We start from the raw sequence: 21,872 nt of genomic DNA on the forward strand, positions 1-21,872 counted from the left end.
TTGTACTAACCGTTGTTATTGGAGTCCAGGCATTTCCCTTTCCTTCTGAACTGCTTGCGCTCATCGTCCCGCATTTTCCTCTCTGCTCCCTGTGGGGAAGGTTAGGCAAAAATGAGCTACAGCTATAGTGTAAACAGTACTCCGCTTTACAGCAAACATCCCTGGGAAACTGATGCCCAGGGGGGCTAAGTGACTTACCCAAGGCCAAAGGATGAGACTGTGTCAGAGCTGGGATCAGCATGAGTGTCCGAACTCCCAGGTCTGGGCTCAGATCACGTCTTATCTTTACCTTTTAATATGCTAAGAATATTGGGGTAAATTCCCTGTTGGTGCAACTCCATTGACTTCAGCGGAAATTGCATCACAGCAGAGAATCTGGCCCATTGTTGTTGTTTTTATTGGACATTTGCTTCTTAAATGGGGAGCAACAAAAGGCCGCTAACCCTGTCAGTCTCCATAACAGCAGCACTTACACAGATACAATGTTCTGTTTGTGAGGGCACAGCAAGATTTGAAAAGGTCCAGTCAGTGAACCTTTTATGAACATAAGAGCAGCCATATTGGGTCAGACCAAAGGTCCATCTAGCCCAGTATCCTGTCTTCCGACAGTGGCCAATGCCAGGTGCCCCAGAGGGAATGAACAGAACAGGGAATCACCAAGTGATCCATCCGGTCACCCATTCCCAGCTTCTGGCAAACAGAGGCTAGGGACACCATCCCTGTCCATCTTGGCTAATAGCCATTGATGGACCTGTCCTCCATGAATTTATCTTTTTTGAACCCTGTTATAGTCTTGGTCTTCACAACATCCTCTGGCAAAGAGTTCCACAGGTTGACTGTGTGTTGTGAAGAAGTATTTCATTTTGTTTGTTTGAAACCTGCTGCCTATTCATTTCATTTGGTGACCCCTAGTTCTTGTGTTATAAGAAGGAGTAAATAACACTTCCTTATTTACTTTCTCCACACCAGTCATGATTTTATAGACCTCCATCATATCCCCCCTTAATCGTATCTTTTTCAACCTGAAAAGTCCCAATCTTATTAATCTCTCCTCACATGGAAGCTGTTCCATACCCCTAATCATTTTTGTTGCCCTTTTCTTTTAATAATACCACTTTGTTCTTACATTGCACTTTTCATCAGTAGATCTCAAAGCAGTTTACAAAGGGAGAGAAGTATCATTTTACAGATGGGGAAACTGAGGCACAGACAGGGGACATGACTTGCCCAACATCACCAGCAGGCCAGTAGCAGAGCAGGGAATTAGAACCTGAGTCCCAGTCCTATATGTGCTTCATCCACTAGGCCACAATGCCCCCTGTTGAGTTAAATATGACACACTATCTACCCATCACCGTGGTATCTGAGCACCTGACTTTGCACTTGCCCCACCTGGGATTGGAAGACTCTGTGGTGACTGGAAAACTAGTGGAATTTTAAGAGCGTAAAATTTGATCAATTGAAAGGGGAGGGAATTATTAGTCAAATTACTTAGATCTTTTTTTAATTAATACATTGTTAACTTCATGGACTAATTAACACTTAGGATAATGGAAGCCCTTGTTAAAAAGATTCCACATCCCAAGGGACTCCCAGTAAATAGCCTGAACACCTCCCAGAGGTCTTTCAGGAAAATAAGACCAGGCCTTCCTGATATTTCTAAAGTTAAGAAAAAACAACTCCCCTTTAAAATGGAAAATATAGGCTAAACATCAGGCAAAACCTTCAAACCCTGAGAGCTACAAGACTGCAAATCAGCCTCCAAAGAGAGTGGGGAAAGTCTCAGAGCTTGAGTTTTAACATTTGATTGGACTAGAGAATAAGTTACAGGGCAGAATCCTACTTAGGCCAGGGATGGATAAAATCCTCTGTCCATCTCTAACTTCTGTGAGCTAAGTGATCCAGACACACTAGCTAAATCAATCTCCTCACCCCGAGATGGCTGAACCTATCTATTCAGTCATGCCCTCTGGGTTGTTCTGGGTTCTCATCCCCTCCAACTCAGTTAGTGGCTCCAGGTCTTTTGTGCTAGTTTGGAGTGAGTATAAAATTCCCTGGAAGCAGTTCTCCGAAGGGAGGGAGAGGCTCTACCTTATCGCAGAAGATCTTGATCTGGCAGACAGCTCGGTGCACCAGCCGGCTTGTCCCAGGGCCGCAGTCGTAGGTGTCGATCTGGAGGTTTAAAGGGACGCCCTTGACTCCTTTCTGGGAGGAGAAGTCTGTACTCAGGCAATTCACCCCAATAAAAATCTGCAGATAAGAAGGGAGAATGTCACAGCTTGAATGCTAACCTGCAATCCCAGGATTTTAAATGATAGAGGGAAGGATGTCATCAGAGGGCAATCGACTCTTCAGTGCTTCTGAGATTCATCCATCCAGTCTTCCCAACTTTCATCCAGCACGTACCCAACCACTCCTCACCAGCTTAGATCTAGCAGATTCTCTGCTGCCCTGCACTGCACTGCCTGCACGCAGTCACTTACGCCAGCCAGGAGTGAGTGTAACACTCCCATTCCGATTCAGTCGTGCTTCATGCCCTCTCTGCACGGCTGTAAATGGCTGCCCCAGATGCAGGGCGATGGGGAATCTGGCCCTAGGGCTGCACTCCCTACATTCCCCATCACGACCACATGCTGCCTCCCACCTCAGTGCTATAATAAAGAGATCTCCCCTCCTTGCATCTTCCCATCTGCTCTTCACAGCCTACGTCCCGCAGATGGCACAGTCCATTCAGAGGGACACTTTGGTTTGGACAATCTTGATGTTCTAATGATGTTGCAACCTGTTCCTCACAGCCCTGACAAAGGCCTCCCTGAGGGCTATTAAGGCGACAGAAATGCTCCCGTCACCTTCAGCGGGCCTTGGGTCAGGCCCCACGTTTGCCTGCGAATGTTCTCACTGAGATTTCCGTTGGGTGGGGATGCTGCCCGTTGGACCCGGGCACGCCCCTCTGTTACACACAGACAGAAGCCAGTTGCAGAGACAGAGGCAGGCTAGATCACCCCAGCGCCACGACTGGGCTCCCTTTGGAAATTAGTCCTTAGCAGGGGGGCTGGAACAATTAGGATAGTGGGGGGTGCTGAGAGCCATCGAACCAAACTCTAAGCCCTGGATATGCTGGAAACCACTTCAAGCCAGGGAGTGCGGCAGCACCAGGGGGCTTCTGTAACTGTTGTATTGGGAGCCATAGTACCATTGCAGAATTCCAACAGGACCCTCAGACCCCCTAGTTCCTGCACCTATGGGCCTTGTTGTTAGTTAAATAAATAACTCGTCCTGAAAACCGTCTCAGGCATCACTGCCTGAATAGAGCTACCTCCGGTGGGAAATAGGAAGAGAACGCTGGGCACTCACAAAGCCTTAGTTCTGCTTCCAAACTACAAACTCATCTGTGCAACCTGGATATTTTCCCTGGAGTTTCTGGAGACAAATGTTTGCGCCACAGCTCAGAGAGAGCTGAGAAGCGGAACTAGGACTAGTTCCTCAGCCGGCATAAATCAGCACAACTTTATGGGGCCTATGCAGAGGGTCTGATCCTGAAGTCAGGTCTAGCCAATACTTCTAGACCGAAAAGAAGACACTTATCTGTTGCATTAAGCTTAGCGGCACGAAGAAGAATTATGAATGAGAATTCATGTAAGAAGTACTACAGACAGCCCTCTATAGCTGGCCTCTCTTGGCAGCTCCCAGACTTTTCAGCTCTCTGAAGTCTCACCCTGAAGTAGCCCCAGGCCAGTGTGAGGACAAAGTTTCTGGTAACAGCTAAATTGTGTTTGGCTGAGGTGCCCCCAAGGGCTTGCTGCATACCTGGCATATTTCCATTTTTGACAACTGTGCCTTGAAGACATTTGTTAACCTCTGGGGTTGTAAAAGACGAAGGTCGCCTTTGGGCTGACAGCGGGGCTCTGTGGAGATCCCAGCACAAACCAGAGTTTTCCCAAGCGACTAATTTAAGAGGAGCCGGGTCTGTGTGCCGGATCGGGGTCTCGCGGTGGGGGTCGGGCCTTGGTGCGGGGTGTTGTGGTCCGCTCGGGGGTTCCCCTTTCTTTTAAAAAACCCCAGATCCCTAAGTGGCCCCCTCAAGGATTGAACTCACAACCCTGGGTTTAGCAGGCCAATGCTCAAACCACTGAGCTATCCCTCCCCCAGAGAGACCCAGTTTTCTTTTTCTTTCTGGCTTGTTTTAGCCGGCTTGTTTGTTTGTTGATGCTCCTTTCACCTTCTGACTGAAACCGGTAACACAAAGTACTAATGAGGACCTGGTCTGAGCAGACGCATGGGAGACCAGAACTTTCCATGGTGTATTAAGTTCAGATGTCGGTAAGAAAATGTTAGAGATTTTAACGCCAAAAGGAATCATTGGGACAATCCAGCTGATCTCCTGCCCAGGGAGTGCCACCTGGCTATTGCTGCATCAGTCTGGAGGAGGGTTTCTTGTTCCTTAAGCTTTGGGGTGTTTTGTTTTCTTGGATTTTTTTTAAACATGCTTTGCCTATATGCCTGGCCCTGATCTATGATGAAAAAGGCTTTGTTCTGACTTAAAAACCCATCAGCACTAGAAAAACAGATCCAAGCCTGTCTGAGCTGTAAGCGGAATGTGTATTAGCTAGCGGTGATGCTTACGCGCACAGAAAAGCAAGGGGCTCTCCCCCACTATCCTGGTAAATGAACAGGGTCAGTGACGAGAAACGGTTTGGGATTCGAAACTCCATTTCTCATTCAGCTGAGGGGAAAAAGACAGACTGAGCTCAGAGACAGCTGGCCTGTAACTGTGCCTCAGAACAAGCCCTCTCCTTTCCCCTCCGGGATTGGATCATACCTTTGCTTCTTCGTTAGCGTTCCACACGAAGGACAACGCGTTGTACGCCATCTCGTCAATGTGCTGCACTGTGTTGAAGTTTTCTTTACAGTCGGCTGAAATGCATTTAACGAGTGATTTACTCTTTGGCGGCAAAACTAGAATCACTTCAGTGGCCGCCATGATGTTTTTAGTCAGACATGCAATTCTACACGGGCATGCAAAATGGTGTCTTCTGTGTGGCGTGACCTTGCATGTACGGTGAGGGGAGGTATCGCCGTGCGGAGGATGCCCTTGTGTTCTACAAAAAGGCGCCTTCAATGCACGTGTTCAGGGGGCCAGAATGAATTGTCCAATGGGCACAGCCGGGCTTGGGGTATACAATGTGTGAGTTGCATACACAGACGCCACGCCACTGCATCACAGGTGCTTTGCATTTCTAAAATAGCTGTCACCCAAAGATCACAGAGCATTACTTCAGCCTCCCCATGCAAGAGAGAAGTGTTTCGTTCTTTATACAGTTGGATCAACTCAGGTGCATAGAGGTCAAGGAATAGGCCACAGAAGAGCCAATGAGGCTGAGGGGTTGAACCTGTTACTGACACCTGTGAAAAGTGACTGCAGATCTCTGCTAGATCAGAACAGCGGCTTTTTACTGGTGCAAATGACTACAAGAATCTGAGCCAGTGGCAGGATTGGACTAATTCCTAGGGCCAGATTCTCTGATTCATTCTGCTCCCTTTCCACTGCCTTGGGTGCAGAGGGAGTGGAGACTGGCCACAACCGCCTTGCTGCAGAGATCACCAGCTTGGGAAAGACTCCAGCAGGCACGGAGCAAGTTCATGAACCTCCCCCCCACACCCTCCCATAGCCCCCAGTGCAGGTGATGTGTTCATAGAATCATAGAATATCAGGGTTGGAAGGGACCTCAGGAGGTATCTAGTCCAACCCCCTGCTCAAAGCAGGACCAATTCCCAACTAAATCATCCCAGCCAAGGCTTCATCAAGCCTGACTTTAAAAATCTCTAAGGAAGGAGATTCCACCACCTCCCTAGGTAACCCATTCCAGTGCTTCACCACCCTCCTAATATCCAACCTAAACCTCCCCCACTGCAACTTGAGACCATTACTCCTTGTTCTGTCATCTGCTACCACTGAGAACAGTCTAGATCCATCCTCTTTGGAACCCCTTTCAGGTAGTTGAAAGCACCTATCAAATCCCCCCTCATTCTTCTCTTCTGCAGACTAAACAATCCTAGTTCCCTCAGCCTCTCCTCATAAGTCATGTGCTCCAGCCCCCTAATCATTTTTGTGGCCCTCCGCTGGACTCTTTCCAATTTTTCCACATCCTTCTTGTAGTGTGGGGCCCAAAACTGGACACAGTACTCAAGATGAGACCTCACCAATGTCGAATAGAGGGGAAATGATCACGTCCCTCGATCTGCTGGCAATGCCCCTACTTATACAGCCCACTTATACAGTGTTGGAGGTAGAAAGGGTGGAGTTGGGGTAGGAGGGAGTAGCGGTTGGAGTGCAATGTACTCTGACTATCCCCAACCCGGGAATGGTCCCTTAGGAACTTTTGTCAGCTGGCGTAATTTAGAGCAGCCACCCAGGCTGTTCTAACCTGCACTGCGGTCAGTGCTGTAGCAGAGTATCAAGGAGTCATAACCTGATGCTCAACAGCTCCCACCTGGCTTTGTTGCATGCAGTGGAAACAAAGTGCAACAGAGAATCTGGCCACTAGCCTCCTGCTCTAACCACTAGGCAATGTTTTAGGTACTTTACTGGATGGACAAAACACTTGTATAGGAGTTGTCAGGTCAAGTTCAATGCACTGTAAGAATAACCATGTGCTGGCAAGGGAGAAGGTCTTTGCCATCTTGGACTTGTATGATTGAACAGGAAAAGGGTAAGATTTTTCAAAAGTGCCTAAGTAATGTAGGAGCCTACATCTCACTGACTTGGCTCTTGCGTCTGTTTGGAAAATGGAATTTAGGCTTCTAACGTCATTTTGGTGCTTTTGAAAATTTCAACCTAAACCTTTAAAAAGTCCCCAGACAGAAAGGCATTGATGCCTACAGGTCATTCTGCACCTTCAGAACAGAGCTGGGAGGGAAAAGGTTTTCCCAGCCTGCGAAAATTTCACACATTTAAAAAAATCTTCCCATCCCAAAGTAGGACGAAAAGGCAAAATCTAGAAAATTTTCCAAACTGAAAACCTGGAAAAAAAAATTGGTTTGGGTAAATCAAAAAACTGTACAGAAAAACTGGAATTTTCCATTTAGAATGATGTCAAAACGACCCATGGACAATTTGGAAACTTTTCTTTTTTCCAAAAAACATGTCCAGGTCGATAAATTCATCACAACCTTTCCCAGGAAAACTTTTGGTTTCGCCAAAGTGGCATTTTTCAACAAAAAACGTTGGGTCAAAAAATCCCCGCTCAGCTGTTTCCTAACTCCTCCAGGCCAAACTCTGTAGCTGAAGTTGCCTTATTGTGCATTAAAAATGGGCAAGGAACTTATTCTAAAAATAGCCGAGAGCCCCCCCACATTGGACGATCACCCTGGGAAAGCCCCGCTGCGTACCGACGTCAATGACTCTCTGCTTGGCCGTTGGCTGGCGCGAATGCCAGTGCTTCCAGAACTTGAGCTGCTCTGTTGGATTCTTTTCGTTGTCAAAAACGACCATCACGGTGCTCTGAAAAATAAGCAGAACAGCCCCACATTAATATGTTGATCACACTCAGCTCTGGGATAGCCCTTTTCATCCATAGGCCTAATGCACTGGACAAAAACGGGATAGGATGATTCTCCCCATTTTACTGCCGGGGAAAGTGAGGCCAGAGCAGGGAAAGGACTTGGCCAAGGTCACATGGTAAGTCAGTGGCAAAGCTGGGAATCAAGCTGTAGAGTCCTAGCCGCGTTGTGCTACTGCAGGCACAGGGCTGGGATAGCCTAAGGGTTAAGATATTTACAGGGCCTTTAATTGCTACTAATGCTCTGCACTTAACTAGACCATTTCCTCGGAGAACTTCCCAGCACTTCATACACCTTCCTTGGTGCACCGTCCCATCACTGCTGGAGGGAGAGGACCCAACTTCTAGCCAGGGAGACCCTGGAGAACATCAGGTCTAGCTCCACCAGAACTGCCATCCAGCATCTACCCACACAAAACATCGCGCTGTGCTATGGACGTGGCTTATTCGTAAAGGACCAAATTCATCCCTGTGCCAGGGGAGGCAGTTTATACTTTCCCTTTCCGGGGCTGCAAGGAGTTATCTTGGCACAGGTTAGAGCACCCTCGTGGCTGCTCTAACTTGCCGTAATGGCCACAATGGGCCATTTTGGGACAGCAGGATTTCCGGGGTGCAGGTCTGCTTTGGCTATGGTCTCTCTCCCCTCCACCCTGCTCTGGAATGCCCCCATCCCCCAGTGTGCCAGGCATAGGGGTCCCCTGTTTTGGGTGATATTGCTCTTAGGAAGTGGTGCTAACCTCGTACTGCAAGCCTTTTGCTTCAAACTAGCTGATGTAAAGGGGTCACACATCACTGATGACCAGGACCCACCTTAACAAACAGCACTTTCAAGGCAGCCTTTTGCTTCCGGTGTTTTGTGGGAATGTCTCTTGGGCACCTCCCACCCGAATGATAAAGTTAGAGGAAAAGTCTACGGTTTCCAGGTGCCGGGTAAGATGGAGTCTGTTGACATGTTCTGAGCCTCTCTGGCCCATTCATCACTTTCATAGAATCATAGACTGGGAAGGGACCTCGAGAGGTCATCTAGTCCAAGGCAGGACTAAGTATTAGACCTTAAGTACTTTAAACCAACGTGAGCCACAAAGCACATTTTCTCTCCACGATCCGTTCCCAGGGCAGCACAATTGCTTGACGTCCGTTTATAGCATCTGTCAGCAAAACAGCCAGTGTGTCTCTTACCTTCACTTTATTCGAGGACAAGTGTAAACATTTGCCGTCTCCCGCTGTTCTCAGGGTGACGGGGTAGAACTGTCCTTTGTTGAGGTAGGCCATGGGCGAGTCCCCAGATTTGATGTGAATGGCTTTGGGGGAGCCCAGGGTATATTCAAAGTCACTCCTATGGAACAAAGAAAGAATGAGGACAATACCACTGCAGTCTGAACGTTACCGAGAGGGACACCTTAGCCAGCTCCAGAGCTGCAAGGTTCCATTGTTACAGGGTGGAAACACACAAGCGATTGTCTCTTTTCCACTCCCCCCATCTATCTTACTAGGGCCCTATCAAATTCACGGCTATCACGGACGGTGAAATCTGGTCTTGTGTGTGCTTTTACCCTATGCTATACAGATTTCACGGGGATGACCAGCGTTTCTCAAATTGGGGGTCCTGACCCCAAAAGGGAGTTGCAAGGGGGTCAGAAGGTTATGTTAGGGGGGTTGCAGTGTTGCCACCCTTATTTCTGCGCTGCCTTCAGAGCTGGGCAGCTGGAGAGTGGCGGCCGTTGGCCGGGCGCCCAGCTCTGAAGGCAGTGCCCCAGCTGCGCAGAAGTAAGGGTGGCAATACCATACCATGCCATCCTTCTGTGCTGCTGCTGATGGCGGCTCTGCCTTCAGAGCTGGGATCCCGGCCAGCAGCCGCCGCTCTCCAGCCGCCCAGCTCTGAAGGCAGCGTCGTCGCAGCAGCAGCGCAGAAGTAAGGGTAGCAGTACTGCAACCCCCACTACAATAACCTTGCAACCCCCCACCCCACTCCTTTTTGGGTCAATTACAGCACCTACAATTACGACACCGTCAAATTTCAGATTTAAATAGCTGGAATCATGAAATTTACTATTTTTAAAATCCTATGACCCGTGAATTTAGTAGGGCCCTACCCAGATCATAGTGCCTCACAATCTTTAATGTATTTAGCCTCACAATTCCCACGTGAGGCAGAATTTGAGCAGGGACTTGAAGTCAGGTCTCTCAAGGGCTGAGCTAGTGCCCTAACCACTGCACCACGCTTCCTCTCTACCCTCACTTTGTGCTGACAAGGTAGGAATCCCCATATGTTATTGTATCTGGTACTTTGCTACGGGGTGGTAGCAGAGCTGTGGCAGGACAGAGAGTGCTTCGATGCCTGGCCAGAATAAACCATGATAGGGACAGGACCAAGACTTCCAAAATGCCTGACGTCAGACCCCGCCGGTATCCACGTGGGATGACGAGCAGCAGCCTGATTGTTAGACGTGCTGCCTGCTTGCGTCTCCTGTTCGACTGAGTGGGAGCTGCAAGCGCTCTGAACCTGGGGCCAGAATTCAAATCTGTTGCCTCCTGCGGTGAATGTGTCCAGGCCTCTGCTGCCACCTAGGATTTCGTACACACGAGGCCTGAGCCTGGTTGACATCTGAAGGTGACCAAAACTCACATTTTAGGTGCTAAGGATTTTCAAAATAAAATGTTGGGGTCTCCAGCAAACAGAAAGCCTCTTGCCTATTAAGGTGAGCTGTTGTCTGTGAGAAAGAGCAACGTGTCACCAACTGAGTCACGGTGACTGAGGAGGTGAATGAAAACCAGGAGGGAGGATCACGTTATCTAGTCACAGATTTCATACCGTCCACAGAACAGGAAAGATCTCTTTGTGGGGAAGGGCAGGAAATGGAAGAGGAAGTGGCCCTGAGGGGTGTTAAACTTCCTTATGCCTTAAAAACGCAAGGAGATGTCAATGAATAAGTCCTCTGCTGGCTGAAAGCAAGGCCCCACCATGCTAGCTCAGGAAGGATGTGAAGATTTCACCCCCCTGGCTTGTGATCTGTGCTCTCTCTATCATTTGCCCCAAGAACTGGGCCTGTTTCCAGGCAGCTTCTGAAGATGATACGCAGCCAGTGAAGCTACTAGTGCAGAAAGTGTCCAGGTGCCAAGTCAAGGATGTGGAATCCGCGGCAGCAGGCATGACTAGCGTGAACACGGCTGTGAAGTGTAAGGGAGGCATGTTTGTCAGAGGCAGCAGTGGATTCAGAGAGCAGCTTCTCCACTCACTCACACCCGTGTGCCTGTAAGAGCCCCCACCAGGGATTGAACCCGGAATCTCTCGAGCTAAAGAGCTACAGTCTGCCGCACATTCATAAAGGGGGACCTTTAACACACACTCACCAGTGACTTACATACCCCCCTTGATGTCAGTGGCTTACTCCTGATTTACACTAGTGTAAGCGAGAGGAGAATCAGCGAATGTATGTGGTCTCAACCCAAGAACCCAGCAGGGACTCCATGCAGTGTGTAAACGCCCCTTGGCTGGCCACAACTGCAGCAGAAGGTCCTTAGCAGGGTGACCGGGGTTCAAGCTGGATTGGGGTTGGCTGAGCTGCGTGGGGGAGCCTGCTTAGCATCCTCTGCCTCCGTGCTCCCTACGGACAAGGGACAGACTTCTAAAGGCCCATCACTTGGCTGCTCTATCCAAAGCAAAGTCAACAGTGTGGTTCCCGGAGTCCGGCCAGGCTGAGCGGGAAAGCTCATGAATAGAGAAAGTTCTCTCGCGTTTGCTGACACGTCAGGTTTCCAGGCGGAGAGTTTGGGTCTAGGCCCTTTCTCTACAAGCAATATCTCAAACCCTAACCACCGCTAAGAGCCCTTTGCTTCCACGTGCACTGAAATTCCCCCCTCATGGCAGCACACTCATCCTCAGTACACTACAGACATTATTCCAGACTGGCTCACCCTTGGGGAAATATTAATTCGGTAACTCTGCCAAGGTGAGTGCCCGCCTGGATCGGCAGCTGGGCAAATGAAACGAGGGGAAGTGACCGCTGCCAGGTGAACTGGAAACCAGGGGACAGGCCAGACTAACGAACTGTCGATTACCTCTTAGCGCCATCGGCAGGGTAACCCTCGGAACACGGCTGGTCCGGCTGGGATTTGAGGATATCACCGAAGAGCAGTGACTGTAGGGAAAATGAAAGCAGGATAAATGAAAGTGGAATTTTTTCCCACTTCCCCCCTGCTGTACCGGTGATTAATAATAGCAGCTACAAACATTACAAGCAGCCAATTCTGGAGTCCGAAGGCTTGATCCATCTCCCAAAGTCAATGCAAAGACTATTCATTCAATGGGAGTTGGATGGAGTCTCTAATGCAAAGCTCCCATTGACTCCAGTAGGTAAGGACTGCATGATCAGGCCCAGAATTAGAGACACTGCATTGAAATTCAACTCTCAGGTGGGGACATTTTCCAATTGAGGCAAACCAGGATGGCTCTAACTAGCCCACAGTTAGTGTTTTTCCCGGAGAGCAGGGCATGACTAGTCGTGGTGTGTCAGCCACAGAGAGTGGGACTCTTTCCGAATTTTCTGGTCAAATCCTGAGCCATCGCGAGTCACATGCTACTGACGACGGGTCAGGGCCAACTTCAGCAGAGATGCAAATGATGATGTATGAAACACAAGGGGAAGTTGCTAAGGAGATGGGTGTGAGCGCTTACGCAATGCAGTGTTCTCTCATCAGGCCTTCCGTGCACAGTGAGTAACGTACACACCCCAGGGCGGAAGGGTGTAGCAGGGCAAATAGGCAGGTGGAAGGTTAAGAAGCCCCTTCACCCTTTCTTCTTATCACACCCACCTGGATGTTGCGCCACACCCCTCAGTGTGTCAATCACACTTGTTTCATACACCCCTCGCACGCCAACGCTGTGCAAATCACACTCCCGGATATACCAGGCGTGTCACTTACTCCACCGGTTAAGTCACTGCTGCATTTGACCCAAAGACTCCGATGGGATCTGTACCCACTTACACCAGGTCTGAATTTGCCCCGGGTCTAAACTGGAGCCACATCCCACCGGACTGCAAGGGATTTGTTCCATGTGGATGCATATTGCAGCAGGAGGCGCAGTTTCACTCATTGGCAGCTGCCTAGGTGATGACGATAAGCGTCTCAACAGCAGATCTCAAAGGGCTTTACAAAGGAGGACAGTATCCCCATTTTACAGATGAGGAAACTGAGGCACAGAGCGGTGAAGGTCACCCTAGAGGTGCTGGAGGTGCAGCAGCACCCCCTGGCTTGAAGTGGTTTCTATCAGATACAGGTTTTAGAGATGTGTTCAATTGCTTTCAGCACCCCCACTGTATCAATGCCACTGGGTCACCCAAAAGGCCAGTAGAACAGCCAGGACTAGAACCCAGTCTCTTGAGTCCCATTCTGGTACGCTAGCCACTAGACCACACTGCCCACAACAGCTCCTGACCTCCTGCGGATCGTCTTTGAAAGTGCTGTCCGGCTGCCACCTCTGCTGTTGTGGCACCACATGAATGGTCTCGAAGAGGGAGCTCAGCGAGCCGTTGTCGTACACATCCCCCGAGGCAATGGCGTAGTTTTCGGGGGAGGGCTCCAGCTTGCTGGTGCTGGGGAGGAGGATGGCCGGCTTGAGGGGCGCGGGGACACCCCCTAGACTCAAGCCATTTTTCTTGGGCAGGTCGGAATATTCTTGGGTCCCGGAAACGTTTTCAGCCAGGAGCTTCATGAGGTGGGCAGAGCCCTCGAAGGACGAGATCTCGGGGTCGTACTCCATTCCGTGACAGTTCCTAGGGAAAGGAGATCCCATCAGAAACAGGGGCGGGAGTCACTGAGCCATGGGCTTGCGGAGCTAGGCAAGGCAACCCTAGACCCGAGATGAAGAAGCAAGCTGTATATTGGGGGGGTAGCAGACACCAGGAATCCCAGTACAACCAGCCCATAGAGCCGTAAAACAAGGGATCCCCGGCCTCATCCCTTTGCCTGTAGCTGCAATCCGGCAAGGTGCAAAGTCCCCCCTCAATTCCCAATGGCATCAACGGCCGCTGGGGGCGCTCAGCCCCTCACCGGATCACAGAGGTTCATAGGAAGTCAGAGGATGGGCTTTTAGCAGCAATAGCTCTGCTTAGAGACAGGCCTGGGTTTTAGATCAGCTCATCTCTGCTTGGGACATTAAATATTGACAACAGTGCAGCATGGCCAACCCCAAGCATTCAGAAATCGTGAGTCAGCCCCCCCACCCCTAAAATCACGAGAATGGCTTAAAAATCACGAGATTTGTTTAAATGGTGGTTTTATTTGATTTCTGGGTTTTGAGCCTTTAGGGTTTGCATATTCAGGCGCTTCTCTGCAAACACCAGGGCTGGAAACTTACTTAATGTTTTAAAAAGAAAGCTGAGGTTCTCATACATATTCACATGACTCCAGGAGCCAGTGCTTTGAGAAACGCCCCCAGCATGGTGAGACTTGGGATAAAATCATGTTGAGTTGGTGACACTGAAGTGAGATAGATAGGGGCAAACTTCAAAGCAGGTGCAAGAGGGACAGAGCTTGGGGATAAAACAAAGCTGAAGACTCCATAGTGCCATTGGGCCAAAAAAGATGATGATTTTTTTCTTGAAGAATAAAATGCCACTATCCTAGGCTACCTAGCAAAAAGCACTTCTACCAGACAGAATCCTGTCCCGTAGTCTGATATTGCCAGGTCTGCAGCCCCGGCCTAGCTGGTGGTGATAAATTATCACCCCGTTTCTGTTTCCATACAGAGAAGAACAAACACTCCCCCATGCTAGCAACCCATGCTCCTCTTGGCAGCCCCAGCTGTTCCCAAGGAAGCGAAGGAGAAGCAGCAGCTCCCATCCTCCTTGCTTCCCGAGCTTCTATTTCAGGGATCCACGGAACACACAATGGCTCCTGATACCTGTGTTGAGTATGTCAGTGCTCAGAGAACCAGTAAACATCCCTGAAAATTAACTCTTCCCCTACCTCCTTTGCTAGCGAGGAGAGGGGAGTGTCACCCCTCTGCAACAGGTCAGCAGGGAGCCGGAACCCCAGCTGGAGAGCAAATATTTAAATAACCAACAGGTCTGAAATGCTAAAAGCAACCCAGCCAGCAAATCCACTTGGGGGCCAGATCCTCAGCTACTGCAGAATTCTTAGCTCCACTGAAGTCAAAGGTGTGGCGCCGTTTTACCGCAGCTCAGGGTCTGGCCCTGCATTAGCACATGCAGCTCTGTTGCCATTATTAAAAACTATACGTGTACCCAGCAGGGCTGGCTCCAGGTTTTCTGCCGCTCCAAGCAGAAAAGAAAAAAAAAAAAAAAAAGCCAATCGGCGGCACTTTGGCAGCAGCTCAATCGTGCCGCTCCATTCTTCGGCGGCACTTCGGCAGCGAGTCCTTCACTCCCTCTCTTCCTCTTCCGCGGCACTTCGGCAGCAGCTCAAAGAGGAAAAGAGAGACTGAGGGACCCGCCGACCAATTCCCGCCGAAGACCCGGACGTGCTGCCCCACTAATGGATGGAGTGCTGCCCCTTTGTATTGGCCGCCCCAAGCACCTGCTTCCTTCGCTGGTGCCTGGAGCCAGTCCTGGTACCCAGCTCCTACAGACGGAGAACGCTTCTGAAAATAATGCACAGAGCCCATCCACCAGGCCGGGAGAGGAGAAACGGTGCCAGGACTTAGCCGCCAGGAAGGAATAAAGTGTCATTCAACGGGCCCATTGTAGGGAAAGGGCTTCAAAAATAGTTATGCAGAGCAGATTGCCAAGGTACATAGAGTCCAGCAAGGGGCACTGACTTCCCCAAGCCTAATGGGCCATTACTGTCTCAGTGAATTCTCTGAACAGCCTGGAAGCCTAGGAGGACATCAGAGGAGAACGCTGGGCAAATTGGAAGCAGTTGAAACGGAAAACTCTTATCAAGTCAATGAGTCTGTGCTGACTCTGTGATTCCAACCCAGCAACATATAAATAGTCCCTGGCCCAGTGTCACAAGGAGGGACACAAAAGAACAGATCCTCGGCTGGTGTTAGTCAGCCTAGTTCCACCGACTTCAATGGGGCAGATCCCCAGCTGGTGTGAATCAGCAAAGATCTATTTACACACACCGAGGACCTGGCCGAAAGAATTTTAATGTGTGTCTCTCTGTTAATAGCCTCCACTGTTGTTAGTAATAATGCTGTGCTTTGAAGTCTGTTTTATGCAAGCTAACAGATCCATCATGCATGCCAGCGGCAGACAGACAGCTAGAGAGAGCAGGACTCGGTCTAACCTTTTTCCCAGTTCATTGCGTCCCATCATACCAGGTGGAAGGATCCTCTTCTCCTTTGGCACCTGCAAAAGGGCAAAGCAACAGCTCCCTCACTGCCACAGATTCACACATAGAACCCAGAGGCAAAATAAACCCCAGCTATAATAAGTGTAGTCTAGTGGCTAAGGCCCTACACTGGGACTCAGGCGTCTCAGGTTCGCTTCCCTCCTATCCCAAATTCTGTGTGAATTATGCCTCATTTTCCCTTCTCTAAACTAAAGCAGTGCCCCACCTCCCAAGGCAGTTGTGTGGATCCAGATGTTCACAGTTGTGAGGTTCTCAGATACTCTGGTAATGGGGAGCCAGATGAAGTACTTAAGGGCTTTGTCTACACTACCACTTATAAAAAGAACAGGAGTACTTGTGGCACTTTAGAGACTAACAAATTTATTAGAGCATAAGCTTTCGTGGGCTACAGCCCACTTCTTCGGATGCATATAGAATGGAACATATATTGAGGAGATATATATACACACATACAGAGAGCACGAATAAACAAACAAATTTTTTTTTTCCTCTTACTTAATTGGCCTCTCAGAGTTGGTAAGACAAGTCCCACCTGTTCATGCTCTCTGTATGTGTGTATATATATCTCCTCAATATATGTTCCACTCTATATGCATCCGAAGAAGTGGGCAGTAGCCCATGAAAGCTTATGCTCTAATAAATTTGTTAGTCTCTAAGGTACCACAAGTACTCCTGTTCTTTTTGCGGATACAGACTAACATGGCTGCTACCCTGAAACTAGCACTTATGTTGTTAAAACTTTTGTCGCTCAGGGGTGTGAAAAAACAAACCGTCGCCAGGAGCCGCACTCCTAGCAATGAAGCTAGCGCCCCTCGTTGGAGGTGGTTTTATTTTGCTGCCGGGATCAAGAGCGGCTAGACAGCGCGCCGTACAATGCGCCGTTGTAAGGTGCACTGTGTAGACACAGCTTAAGAGAAATCACTGAGCACACATGCAGCCTTCCCCAGGCTGCAGAGTGACAGGCTAACCATAGGCGCTGGCTCCGTGACTGCTCCAGGCCTGGAGGGAGCACCCACGGAAAAAAAATACGCAGCACCCACCAGCCACAGCTGTTTGGTGGTGCTGCCAATCAGCAATTTGGCAGCACCCCTGATTAGTTAATCGGGGGCAACGGCAAACAGCTGATCGGGGGCTCGGGGAGGAGTTTGGGGGATGGTGGAGAGCAGCGAGCGGCAGGCGGAGGCCTTGGGGAGGGGGCAGAACTGGGGCAGGAAGAGGCGAAGCAAAGGGTGGGGCCTAGGGGAAAGGGTGGAGTGAAGGGCAGGGCATGGGAGGGGCCTTGGGGGAAGGGGCAGAGTGGGGGTGGAGCACCCCCAGGGAAAACGAAATGGTGGCGCCTATGAGGCTAACTGAGGGCACACGGTGCCCACTAGGAACGTACCATGTAGTAGTCGTAGAGGAGGCTCAGGGCAGCCACGCTGTCGTCGTCCCCGTTCACCCTCATCATGGCCTTGGTGGCGGCTGTCAGGGGGTTCTCCAGGTAGCTTTTCCAGGCTTCATCTTCATTGGTGTAGGAGAATTTCGGGAAGTTCATGCTGTCATTCTTCAGGAAGCACACAGACCTGAAACTGAGCCAGCAAGGTGGGGGTGAAGGCAAACAGTCACGGGCAGGACGTTTCCCAGTGCTCCTTTCAATGGGCACAGAGCGAACGTGGGCTGGAGTCTCAAAGGAGCCACTGAAACTCAGTGGGCACCGGACGCCTACCTCCCCTCGGCTACTCTGGAAAGCTCATTTGCGGCTGCGTTTTGTGCAGTGTTAGGGCCACGGCCTGTCCTGACAGGAGCTATGAAGGGGAGCCAGGCAGCGCCTTCTGCTGCAGCCATCCTGTTGGCCACAAGCGGATGCCTCAACCCCAGCAGGGGCAGGGCAGCACAGCGGAGCAGCCTTTGCTAACGCTCTGACCGCTAGAGCACGCTGCCACCCGGACATCCCCACCCAGGGCACATCCTATGCCTGTGCGGGGTGGCACACGGGCTGCTTCGCACTCACTTCCTTTTACTCAGTGCAAAAGGGTAACGTGACAATGCTAGCTCGTTGTTTTCCACTTTTCACAACGCGGCAACAGGGGTCCGCAAGGAGGAGAAATGATCCGTGGGGAGCCGCACCACGACAGGATGAATCCAAATCCCCCTCCTGGTTTCCTGACTTTGTAAACTTTAACGTCAGTTCCCACGTACTCTTTTTAAATCATTTTTTGACATGATGGACAGAATTCCAGTTCCTGGGAGGAAATTCCACTGGCCAGATTGTGCTTCCCTACATTCTGCTTCAATAGGCTCTCAGACACACAATCACCTTGCTGTGAGATACACTCCTTGGGCACCTTTCCTTTCCTCTTGCAACCCATAGTATTATTCAGTAGATCAGAGCCAAAAATGTCTAGTTGTCCCTGTGCATTCTGCTCAGCTGGGCTGTAACCACTCAGAGGGGACGGGATGAGTAGCAGACCTAGCTGGCAGCGTCTGCTGGACCCAGTGGCATTTAACACCGCAGGATCTGTTGATCGTACCCCTGACACGCTGACAATCCACCCCTCCATCATCACCACTACAGCTGGTTGACATTTTTCACTTAAAACATTTTTTTGTTGACAAAAAATTGCTTTATATTTGAAAATCAAAATTCCACAGGAAATACCCATTTTCTATTAAATTGGGGGTAGGGGATTGAAAAAAAAAAAACCAAAAACAACCAACCTCCTTCTCCCTGCTGAGAACTGGGACATTTTTTGACTGTCGGTTTTGCAACGAAAAAGTTAGTTAATAGGAAAATTTAGCTGGATTCTCATTCTGGGTGAAACTTCCGGGGGAAAAGACATTTCTCAACCAGCGCTAGTCACTGCTGATTTAGCCCCTCTATCGGGCCATCAGGCCTTCTGTCAATCCATAAGGAGTCCTAGGGTTTGACCTTCGGCGAGACATTGGTGGAGTCATTTTCAAACAAGTTTCCAGCTTTGTTCTCATGCCCCATCTGCACCTGCAAGACCCACTGTTGCTTATTCTAATGGTTTTCAACCCTTTGTCATCTGCGGACCCATAGAAATTTCAAATGGAGGCGCGAAGTCTTGGAAGTCTTAGCTATAGTTTGCGGACCCTCAGGCCTCCGCGGACCACAAGTTAAAAGCCACTGGCTTATTCAAAGGGCTCTTGTGCTAGCCGAAGGGGGCCGCTACCCACTGGTGCAGGCTTCAAGCCCACTTTCACAGCCCTAGGGGTGACCAACCCAGCCAGACCCATAGGCACTACACAGCTCATTATTATTAACAATGGGTCCTTTCGGTTCCCTTTGGTTCTGCGATGCAGGAGATCACACAGGTGTCCTGAGACACTAGGGGCCAGGTGCTCAATGGCTGTTTCGGAGAAGGCAACCGGACCTGTGGGCCTGCATCCAAGGGCAGCATTTGGCCTGAATTAGCATTGCTGCCTTTTGCTCCATCCTGTCTGGCAGCTCAACTCTGGGATTGCGGGAAGAACAGGATGGTTTCAGAGGCCATGTCGGCACTAACCTCCCACTGCTGCAGCTCCACCAGTGGGAGCGCTGCTGAAGATGGTACACAGGCCTTTTCATCCTCAGGTCCAGAGCCTGAGTTGTGGGGACACTAAAGGCCCAGATCCTCAACGGTATTTAGGCCCCTAATTTCTGTTGAAATCAACGGGCGTTAGGTGCCTACATGCCTCTGAGGACGTGGGACTAACTTTCCCCCAGTGGAGCTGCGGATGTAACAATCTAGCGGCGCCCAGTTCCCAGAACAGCCCTGGTCAGAACCACCCTGGGAGAAGAAGCTGCCTGTGCTGCTCTTTGCTCATGTCACACACTGGCCCCATAGTTTTGCAGGCAGCCCCCACCTGCCCAGCTGCTGGTATAACGGAGATGCTGCGTTTGCCCTTCACTTCCTCGCCCTCGCCGGCTGGGCTGATGCTCTAACCTTGGTTTCACTCGGTACGTGAAACTGCACCAGGTGTCTGGCGAGTTTCGTTGTCTCTGGCAGTTCTCACGCAGCCTTCCCTCCCCTTCAGTGCTGCTCTGCCGGTCTCTAAGGAGAGGAGCCTGGGGTGACTCAGATTTCACGGCTGTCGCCGGGGCTGTTCAATCCTGTCTGGGCAGGAATCCTCACCCGTTCTTAACCCAATCTGCTCAAGGAAGAACAGTCAGCAGCACAGTCAACTCGGGGGGGTGAGACTCAATTCCGATCACTTGGGATCAGCGGGAAAGAAACGCACCGTGAAAAGACGAAACAGCAAGGCGCAGAGGAGGTTAGAAAAGCACCTCTGTTCAAATGAGAAATGGGTTGGAACCAGTACCCCAGATCCAAACCCTCTCACACATTGGGAAAGCATCTGGATCCAGACCCTTTGGCTCCCCTGCGCCGCCAGGAATGCCTGTGCAAAGGGATTTCACAGCAGGTATACAATGCCACTGATTCAGAGTGGTACCATTTTTACACCTGTTTTGCATTCCAAGGAGCAAGGCAGAGGGAGAATCAGATTCCGCAATCTTTGCAGCTTGTGCCCAGCTCTAGTCCACGACAGGTAAAAGTTCCAAAAATGCCTTAGGAGCCTAAGCCCCATTTTTAAAGTGATGGGTACTTAGAGGTGAAAGTCACTTTCTTTTTCTTTTTTTTTTTTTAAACTTTCTATTAAGGCCAAATGACAAGAAACGGTTGACACCCCACATCGTACACTGCCTATGCGGGGTTAGGGGTTCAAAGGACCTGGCTAACGGTTCCGTCTTGCTGGCTGGGGAGTCTCTCTCTGAGCATGCTAAAAAGGGCGACTTTTGAAAATGTTACCACACGTCCGTGGCACAACAGTGGTTTACACCAGTCGAGGATCCGGCCAACAACGACATTTCTGGGGCCCATATTTCTTCTTTCTCATTTGCTTTCCAGGTCAGAGGCATGGTGTTGATATGGTTCTGGCTGAGAGGTGCTGGTGACAGCATGGATCAGTGTACTAAAAGCCTGCCATTCAATGCCCTTTGTTTACTGATAACTGAAACAATGGAAACCACCAAAGTCTGGACCAGCATGGAAACCTGCAGAGTGAGTGAGTGAGTGAGTGAGTGAGTGAGTGAGTGTGTGTGTGTGTGTGTGTGTGTGTGTGAGCACCAGAACAGATCGAGGGTATGTCTACACTGCAGCTGGGTGTGCAATTCCCAGATCAGACAGACGTACGCACAGACGCTGGGCTCACACTAGCCTGCTACAGAAAGCAGTGGGGCCACAGCAGCACGTGCTAGCCACCTGAGGACACACATAAGATCTTGGATGAGGTTGTGCTCAGGCAACTGTGCCAAGCTGCCGCAACTACTCTACTATTTTTAGTTCACTAGCTTGAGCAGAGCTAGCACAGGTCCGTTGTCTCTCAACGCCAGTGTAAACAGACCCAGAGCAAGAAGCGGCTAAGAAAGCCGAGGATACAGCCCGAACAAGCATGGCCCTGAGAAAAGCCTAGTGAGAGACAGAGCTTTTGGGTTAAGTGCTGGCTGGAAAGGGCTTGGAATTGTGAGCAAAGAAACTCTCTCCAGTTGTTTGGTTCCTCCTGTGTTCAGGGAAGCAGGACTTTGTACATTCTTTGTAATTAAAAAGGACTGCATCGAAGACACCTGACTCCATCATGAGTTTCTCCTCCTTACGGAAACAACCCAAAGGACACTGAATTTTGGCCAGACACTCAGGTCAAAAGGGGTAACAGTAACAGCTGAAGCTGATTTTTCTAACCATCGCTGATACAAAGTCAACCTTGAATCTGAAACAGCAGAGATCCTTCCAGCTCTTACCCTCCGTTGAAAAGGATCTGCAGCCGGCTCGCCTGACAGTTCTGTGGATGATGTGTCAGGCAGAACAGAATGCAGCTCGCTGTGTGGGGAGGGAGGGGGCAGGGGATCAGCAGGATTAACTAAAATCTTGTCTACACTGCAAATGCTTTGCCCATATAGCTACACCAGCAGAGACCCCGAGGGTAGATGCAGCATATGCGGACAGAAGGAGCAAC

At 50.1% G+C, this 21,872-nt stretch overlaps 1 protein-coding gene across 1 annotated transcript in view; it reads right to left on the bottom strand.

Moving 5' to 3' along the window:
- Window positions 1-21,872, bottom strand: part of GRHL3 (grainyhead like transcription factor 3) — a 46,748-nt gene that overhangs the window by 16,101 nt on the left and 8,775 nt on the right. Inside the window, exons 2-10 of the mRNA XM_054011524.1 lie at window positions 17,260-17,446; window positions 15,813-15,874; window positions 12,997-13,333; window positions 11,619-11,698; window positions 8,739-8,895; window positions 7,390-7,501; window positions 4,820-4,914; window positions 2,092-2,250; window positions 11-89 (exon numbers count right to left, since the gene is read on the bottom strand). Of these exons, the coding sequence (XP_053867499.1) occupies window positions 11-89; window positions 2,092-2,250; window positions 4,820-4,914; window positions 7,390-7,501; window positions 8,739-8,895; window positions 11,619-11,698; window positions 12,997-13,333; window positions 15,813-15,874; window positions 17,260-17,446 (1,268 nt within the window). The remainder of the gene's footprint in view (window positions 1-10; window positions 90-2,091; window positions 2,251-4,819; window positions 4,915-7,389; window positions 7,502-8,738; window positions 8,896-11,618; window positions 11,699-12,996; window positions 13,334-15,812; window positions 15,875-17,259; window positions 17,447-21,872) is intronic.

This window comes from Malaclemys terrapin, chromosome 22 (assembly GCF_027887155.1).
Source record: "Malaclemys terrapin pileata isolate rMalTer1 chromosome 22, rMalTer1.hap1, whole genome shotgun sequence".
Taxonomy (NCBI): domain Eukaryota; kingdom Metazoa; phylum Chordata; order Testudines; family Emydidae; genus Malaclemys; species Malaclemys terrapin.